The 9352-nt window shown below is 32.6% G+C and overlaps 1 protein-coding gene across 1 annotated transcript; it reads left to right on the forward strand.

The window, feature by feature from the left end:
* The first annotated feature begins 2172 nt into the window (after nucleotides 1–2172).
* LOC142227816 (E3 SUMO-protein ligase ZBED1-like) lies at nucleotides 2173–2967 on the forward strand. The gene has a single exon (XM_075298131.1). It carries the CDS (start codon nucleotides 2173–2175, stop codon nucleotides 2965–2967), a length of 795 nt encoding a protein of 264 aa, XP_075154246.1.
* The last annotated feature ends 6385 nt before the right edge of the window (nucleotides 2968–9352 follow it).

The raw sequence follows: 9352 nt of genomic DNA on the forward strand, positions 1-9352 counted from the left end.
AGTACTTTATTATCTTAAAACATGAATATGCAACGTATATAACTTAGAATATAAATTTGTATTACCACCACGGTTGCCACAGTTGGTAGAATTCTACCCAAATTAGTAATCTTTTTTGTTAAATCTCTATAAAAATAAAATTTTGGAAAAGTTTCTAAAAACAAATTTTGTGAGAAATTTTCTATAGAAATAAAATTTTGACAATAAATTCTATAGAAATAAAATTTTGAGAAAAAATTCCACAGAAATAAAATTTTGAGAAAATTTTTTATAGAAATAATATTTTGAAAAAAATTTTTATAGAAATACAATTTTGACAAAATGTTCTATAGAAATAAAATGTTGACAAAATTTTCTACAGGAATAAAGTTTACCACACATTGTTAAAGATCAAGCCTTGACGGCTTCTAATTTCCACCTCTAGAGCCACCAAAATGTAAAAATTATTACAAATTGTGTTTAGTGAAAATGTCCTACATTGTTACCCTACGTCCCTACAAGATGCTAAATATTAGAAAAACCCTACATATAGGGAATTTCCCCTACTTCTAGCAACACTGGCTGTGTTGATATTGCACCTACGGAGTTAGAAAGCCACTAATATTGAGCCCATTATTAAAAAAGAGAAAATCGTTAAATTAGTGCGGGTAATAAATACAAATTTGTAAAAATCGAGCAATATTCTTATGTAAGAGCTACAAGTACGTATAATTACGATCGGCTAGTACATCACAATTTGAAATTTGAGTAACATTGGTTAATAAATAAGAGTTCTATGGCCAAATTTGGGAAAATAGAGCGATGCATATATATGGAAGCTATATCTAAATCTGAACCAATTTGCATAATATTTTGCGGGTTTGATTAATACCACAATGGGTTACCTCGTGCAAAATTTGAGTAAGATCAGTTAAGAAATGAGGCCTGTATGGTCAAACATAAAGTTATTAGGGGCGAATTTTTCAAAATCGGGTGATACATATATGGGAGCTATATCTACATCTGAACCGATTTCGATGAAATTTTGCACATATAGTTAGTACTATAGAGGACTGGATCTAGCCAACTTTTAGTAAGATCGGTTAATAAATAAGGGTTCTATGGTCAAATTTGCGAAAATCGGGCTATACATATATATGGGAGCTATATCTAAATCTGAACCGATTTCGATGATTTTTTGCACATATAGGTAGTGCTATAGAAGACTAAATTTAGCCAAATTTGGGTAAGATCGGTTGATAAATAAGGGTTTTATGGCCAAATTTAGAAAAATCGGGCGGTACATATATATGGGAGCTATAGCTAAATCTGAACCGATTTCGATGAGTTTTTGCACATATAGTTAGTGCTAAAGAAGATTATATTTAGCCAACTTTGAGTAAGATCGGTTGATAAATAAAGTTTTTGTGGCCAAATTTGGGAAAATCGCCCGATCTAAATCTGAACCGATTTGGATGAAATTTTGCAGACTTGAAGGGCGATGGAAAATATTACCTTTTGCCAAATTTGGTGACGATCCGTTTGAAAAAAAAGCGCAACGTGACCCCATTTGTCGAAATCGGGCGATACATATATATGGGATTTCTTCCAAATTCAATAGCGTTCGTCCTTGTGCCTAAAAAACTCCCTGTACCAAATTTCATTAAAATCGGTTAATAATTGCGACCGGAATCCTGTGAACAACAAATACATGGACACTATGTAGTTTAGGGTATAAAAATGCAACACGCTCATGAGCTGTTCAAAAGCAATCACATAAAAGACGTGAAATGTTAGAGTTGCGTAGTTCATGAACGAACTAGTACAATTGAACGGGTTAGTAAAATGAACGAACTGAGCTAGTTCGTATCAGTCGGTCTTTTTCGTTCACAAGCTCATTCAGCTCTGTACTTATGGCATTGTATATTTCTCATTTCGTTCACAGCTCACTTGATGAACGAATCAGCTGTCAGCATGGTTGCCATACAGATTGTATCGACAAATTATTGTATTTCGGGTATACCTAAATAAAAACTTCCAATTATTTTATGTTATTGTGAAGTAATGTTTTATTTAGGTAAGAAGAACTTTTGGGAGAATTTTTGTTGATGTGGCAATATTTATCAGACGTTTTATTATTTCATTTTCAATTTTTAACCAAAGTATTCCCAAAGTGAAGAGTTAAATAAAATAATGTCTACTAATAGAAAATACAGCAACATATGGGTTCATTTCAAGGAATATGGTCAATTGAGAGCAAAATGCAATTATCGCAAAATGTCTCTCAGCATTGCAGGAGGATCAAATGGAAATTTATCAAGACACATGAAGTCAAAGCATCCACTTGTGACATTGGTCACTGAACGGGAACCAACATCACATGATTTGCCTTCATCAAGCTCTCAAAACCAAATACAAAGGTCTATTCCCAGTGTTCCACAAAGAAGTCATCAGCCAACTATGACACATTTCATCCATAGACCACCACCAATTCGGAAAGTTGAACAAATTGACAACCTTGTTTTGGAAATGGTGGCGAAAGAACACCATGCATTGAGAATAATTGATGAACCATCGTTTCAAAAGTTGATAACAGCTGCTTCCCATTGCCGAGGCTATAATTTACCATTAAGAAAGACGTTAACAAACACAATTTTGCCAAAAGAATATAACAGAATTATGAATGAAATTAATGCAGCAATACGATCAGCTCCAGCAGTCTGTCTTACAACCGATGGATGGACATCGAAAACAAATACGAGCTATGTCGCAGTAACTGCTCACTTCATTGATGGAAATTCTCCACTAAAAACATATTTATTGGCATGTGAAGAGTTCGGAGAAAATCATACTGCAGAAAATCTATGCAATTTTTTAAAAAAGGTAATGGAAGAATTTGATATATCCAACAAAGTAACCGCCGTCGTGAGTGACAATGCTTTTAATATAATAGCTGCAGTGCGTCTAGGGCAGTGGCGAAGCATATGATGTTTCGCACACACTTTAAATTTAATCGTGCAAACTAATATTTGTAAAATATCGGACACGGTTGAAAAAGTGAAAAAAATCGTAACACATTTTCATCAGAGTTCACAAAGCTTAAAAAAATTGTAAGAAACTCAAAAGCAAATGGGACTTCCCGAACTCAAACTCAAACAGTCCGTGCCGACAAGGTGGAATTCCACATATGACATGTTGCAAAGAATTTTGAAATTAAAAGATGCCGTTATAACAACGTTATCGCTCATTAAACCTGAATTAATGATGAAGTTAGCCGAATTGGATTTAATAACGGAAGCCATTTCTATTCTTAAGCCATTCTATGATGTCACAGTCGAAATATCAGCTGAAAAAACGATACATTATCTAAAGTAATGGTTTTATGTAACATGTTAGCCAATTTCGTTTCAAAAAGTTATTCTACAAACAGCCAAATTTCTGAAATGATAGATTTAATTGCGACAGACTTGAGAATTCGATGTGGAGGGTACGAAAAAAATTTACTTTATGCTGAAAGCACTATACTTGATCCCCGATTCAAGCGTAAGGGGTTCAAATCAAACATGGCCTACGAGAGTGCATTGCATCAGCTGCGAAATAGAATTAGCCTCATACGACTAGAAAGCGATGATTACAAAGATCCGGCCCCACAACAAAATTTGGCTTCGTCCGATGAACCAAACATTTGGGATGAATTTGATTCGGAATTTCAAAAGGTTGTGCATTCTGGTAATAAAACCGTAGCAAGCATTCGCGAATTAGATAAATATTTAAACGAAGAATATATTGACAGAAAGCTAGATCCTTTGGAGTGGTGGGAAACAAGAAAGACTGCATATCCTCGGGTGTATGCATATGCTTTAAAACGGTTGTGTTTGGTAGCAACTTCGGTCCCATGCGAAAGAATTTTTTTTGCCACAGGGCAAATAATTTGTGATAGGCGACCCTTTTAAAACCAAACACCCTTTTAAAGCCAGACTGAATTAGCTATTTTAATTAAACAAAATAATTTTGCACTAAAAAAAAATAGAAAAAAATAGTTGTTTTTATTGATATATACAAACTTGTTATTCGTTCTAATACAAGTACACTGTAATTATTGATGTTTGATTTCAGGTAAGTTTTTTCATAGACATGCCTTCTTCAAACATAATGTTTTATTTACTTTTATGGAGGAGAACAATCAAACATTTTAAAATCTTTTTATACTCTAAACCATATTAACGCTCTTGTTATTACTTGTCGCATAAAAACTCCCAAATATGCGCATGTTTACTAATTTAATAGGGCTGGTTCGGAGCATTATATATTCGGGTCCGTCAAAATTTCGCCCTATATTACATATTGTCTAATAGAAATTGTACTAAATTTTTTTTTGGAGCACTTTCGCATGCATTCAAGTTATGTGCTTCAATAAATCATTCCAGAAAGAAATAAGAAAATTTTCGCTGAACGGGTAGGTGCCAAAAGATCACAAAATGAAATGAACTAGTGAACTAACTGAAAGAACTAGTTCAGTGATCGGAAATGAGCTGAAGTTAGCGGTCACCGAAATGAACGTAATTGCCCAACACTATGAAATGTTGAATTTTCATAGTATGAAATGCTCCAATTACACAGAAAAACAGTGTCTCGTAAATTTAAGAAGATTTTTACAATAATTTATTACAAGAACTTTCCAGAATTTTAAGCATTTTCGGTATCTTCAACGAAAATTAACTACTCGATAGGAAATTTTACAAATTCTAAGTAGCAATCGTTTAGTTCATGGCCTACAAAATACGATGGAAATTTCCTTATAAAATGTCTTAACTGGTAGTTAAAAATTCGTTTGGCATGCTATAAAACTACTTGTGAAATGTAAAGTATTTTCTAAATAATAAGTGCAATTTACTATAAGATTTTTTTGTATGAGAAAATATTTTTTTACGAAAAATAAACTTGAAAGTGGATAGGAATTTCTTACTGACAATTCCTATAGTTAATAATTGTTGGTAAAAAATTACCCAATGAAATATTTTTAGTTCACATGTAATTAAATTTATAGACATTTTCGTCAAAAATGGTAGATAACATTTCATGAAAATTTTGCAAATTTTAAGTTAAACGTTTCATCGTTCATAAACTGGTGTGCCTTTACGAATATTATTCTTAGAGTAAATTGTCAGCAGATGCTATGAACTAATGCATAGTACAGAGATCTTTATCGGCATAGTGGAATGTGATTAATGTAAAGATGATGTTACTTGAGTTTTGTTGTGTATACATGAGCGTGGGGTTGTTTTTATTTTTGTTCATTTAGTGGTTTGTGTGTGTGTGTTTGTTATTCGCGGATGGTTTATTTTGCTGGATGAGGTGTTGTTTTCAATAAAGGCACATGTGTTTTTGTTGTTATAGGAATGTTTTGGCTTTGCTTGGTTTTGTTTGACATGCTTCAGTTGTATAGTTGGCGTTGGCGTGGGCTGTTGCATCTTTTAAGTAGGTATGCAACAAGGGAATATAAAGGCATGGAATAGTTTGTATTTTTGAGACATATATTGGTGTTTGTTTATTAAACCTTTTAAATGAAAGTTATTAATATTTTATCGGTAGTTCAGAAAAAAGTTATTAAGAATATTTAGGAAAATATGTTGAAACTGAAAGTGTATTGAAATTTTTATTATTCTATGTAAAAAATTAATATTCAATTCCAGATGAATTTGGAAAATTTTTCTTATATCTTTAGTTTATTCATAAATTGGTAAGTATTTTTTTAATATGACTTTCTTTTAAAAATAATATTTTTTATGTATATTATTATTTGTTAATTAATTTTTTTGGAAACCAGTTTAATGTTTTTCTTTGTTGTTAAAACAATATTTGATTTCAGAGCAACTCCAGATGGATTCGAACAAATTTAAAAAATAGAGAATTGGTAAGTTTTCTTTTAAAAATTGGCTTTCTTTCAACTAGAATATTTACGTTTTTATGACCTTTTTATAATCAAAATTACAGGTTTTTACCTTATTTAATACCTTATTTTAGTATTTCTTTAATCAATTTTTTTGGAAACCAATGTAATATTTTTAATGTAAAAACAAATATTTAATTTCAGAATAACCCCTTAAAATTTGGACACATTTTTAGTACTCCTTTGCCTGTAATTTAATAGTGAATTGGTAAGGATTCTTTCACTTTCTTTTAACCCTGGACAGCCGTCCTTATTTTTTGTACATTAACGTCATCCTTCGTCATTTTGACTACGGCTGATTTTCATCGTGAGCGAAAAAGTGAACCAAACTTGAATTTATTTTCTTATTCAATTTGGTTTTAAGTAGTATATAACAAAAATTCATAAAACGGTCCAATTAGTATAACTTAAATTTACCATTTCCCAATAGACTAAAATGCATTTTAAATCGAAAATGAAACTACGTGTCCTCATTTTGACGAATGATGACTGTCTAGGGATATCAAGAATATTTGGTTTTTTATGCATATTATTATTTTTATACCCTCCACCATAGGATGGGGGTATATTAACTTTGTCATTCCGTTTGTAACACATCGAAATATTGCTCTAAGACCCCATAAAGTATATATATTCTGGGTCGTGGTGAAATTCTGAGTCGATCTAAGCATGTCCGTCCGTCCGTCCGTCTGTCCGGCTGTCCGTCCGTCTGTGGAAATCACGCTAACTTCCGAACGAAACAAGCTATCGACTTGAAACTTGGCACAAGTAGTTGTTATTGATGTAGGTCGGATGGTATTGAAAATCGGCCATATCGGACCACGTTTACGTATAGCCCCCATATAAACCGATCCCCCAATTTGGCTTGGGGAGCCTCCCGGAGCAGCAAAATTCATCCGATCCGGTTAAAATTTGGTACCTGATGTTAGTATACGGCCTCTAACAACCATGCAAAAATTGGTCCATATCGGTCCATAATTATATATAGCTCCCATAAAAACCAATCCCCAGATTTGACCTCCGGAGCCTCTTGGAGGAGCAAAATTCATCCGATCCGGTTGAAATTTAGTACGTGGTCTTAGTATACGGTCTCTAACACCCATGCAAAAATTGGTCCATGTCGGTCCATAATTATATATAGCCCCCATATAAACCGATCCCCAGATTTGACCTCCGGAGCCTCTTGGAGGGGAAAAATTCATCCGATCCGGTTGAAATGTGGTACCTGATGTTAGTATACGGTCTCTAACAACCATGCAAAAATTGGTCCATATCGGTCCATAAATATATAGCCCCCATATAAACCGATCCCCAGATTTGACCTCCGGAGCCTCCTGGAGGGGCAAAATTCATCCGATCCTGTTGAAATTTGGTACCTGATGTTAGTATACGGCCTCTAACAACCATGCAAAAATTGGTCCATATCGGTTCATAATTATATATAGCTCCCATATAAACCGATCCCCAGATTTGAACTCCGGAGCCTCTTGGAGGAGCAAAATTCATCCGATCCAATTGAAATTTAGTACGTGGTGGTAGTATATAGTCTCTAACAACCATGCAAAAATTGGTCCATATCGGTTCATAATTATATATAGCTCCCATATAAACCGATCCCCAGATTTGACCTCAGGAGCCTCTTGGAGGAGCGAAATTCATCCGATACAGTTGAAATTTGGTACATGGTGTTAGTATATGGTATCTAACAACCATGCAAAAATTGGTCCATATCGGTCCATAATTATATATAGCAAAAGTCATCCGATGCGGTTGAAATTTGGTACTTTTTGTCAATATATGGCCTCTAACAGCCATGTACAAATTGGTCAATATCGGTCTTTAGTTATATATAGCCGATGACTTATTACACAAAAATTGGTCCATATCGCCAAAAATAATCTACCAAAACTTTATTTCCATAGAAAATTTTGTCAAATTTTATTACTATAGAAAGTTGTGTCAAAATTTCATTTCTATAGAAAGTTTTGTCAAACGTTTATTTCTATAGAAATGTTTGTCAAAATTTTATTTCCATAGAAAGTTTTGTCAAAATTTTATTTTTATAGAAAATTTTGTAAAAAATTTATTTCTGTAGGAAATTTTGTCAACATTTTATTTCTATACAAAATTTTGTCAACATTTTACTTCCATAGAAAATTTTGTCAACATTTTATTTCTATAGAAAATTTTGTCAAGTTTTTATTTCTATAGAAAATTTTGTCAAAATTTTATTTCTATAGAAAATGTTGTCAAGTTTTCATTTCTATAGAAAATTTTGTCAAACTATATTATATACATATTTAATCGGCCTTTTTTTGTTTAATATATACCCCGTATGGGCTAACTTACAATTTAGAAGACAGTGTTAAAAAGTTTTACGATACCTTGCCATCGGCAAGTGTTATCGCAACCCAAGTAATTCGATTGTGGATGACAGCCTTTAGTAGAAGTTCCTACGCAATCCATGGTGGAGGGTACATAAGATTCGGCCTGGCCGAACTTACGGCCGTATATACTTGTTTTCATTAGATTTTTTGAAAACCTATTTAATAATTTTATTTAATGTAAAAAATAAATATTTAATTTCAGAGTAACCCAAATAAATTTGGACAACTTTTTATATTTCCCCTCAGCGTACAATTTAATAGAGAATTGGTAAGTTTTATATTAAAACTTTGGCTTTCTTTCAACTAAAATATTTATTTTATTATATCTTTCACATCGATAACAACACAGTTTTATGAGTTTATTTAGAATACTTCATTATTTCTCTAATTGTTTCAGGTACAAATTTTATGAGATACGTTTTCCAAAGAAAAGTTGAATTCCTTACACCCATATTTGGGTGTAAGGAACGGACACCATACGCTATATCGACTCAGGAGGTGATTCTGAGTCGATCGGTACATATTTTATGGGGTCTAAAATCAATATTTCTGGTAGGCACATTTTTTGGCAGATCAAACTTATTATACCCTAACCACTATGTGGTTTAGGGTATAAATATCAGGACCAGTACCCACTTTTGTATTCACACATTTTAAAAATTTTGAAACCATTTTCGTCACTTTTAGACATAAAGTTAAAATATCTTGCCTTCATGTTGAAACTGATTTCCGGCGTACTTTATCAGTAATAGTATAAAAATATTAAAAATCTAGCTAATGAAAGGAACAATTGCCAAATTTCCCTCTAATTGATAAACTCTTTTATTTTAATATTCATTAACATTTTTATTTTTAGTTATTTTATTAATTATTGTTAATCATATTTTCAGCTTTTGTTAATATTTATTTCTGTTTGTGTGGGTAAACAAAATTTGTTTTAGGTTGAGGGGGCGTAACGAAATTGATAAATTTTTTGGCGGGGCGCGAAGCAAATTGGGTTGGGAAGCTCTGGACTATATACTAATATCACGTACCA

Source organism: Haematobia irritans, chromosome 1, assembly GCF_050003625.1.
Source record: "Haematobia irritans isolate KBUSLIRL chromosome 1, ASM5000362v1, whole genome shotgun sequence".
NCBI classification, from domain to species: domain Eukaryota; kingdom Metazoa; phylum Arthropoda; class Insecta; order Diptera; family Muscidae; genus Haematobia; species Haematobia irritans.

Coding starts and splice junctions, on each gene's coding strand:
- LOC142227816 (XM_075298131.1), top strand. CDS start 2,173: ATGTCTACTAATAGAAAATACAGCAACATATGGGTTCATTTCAAGGAA.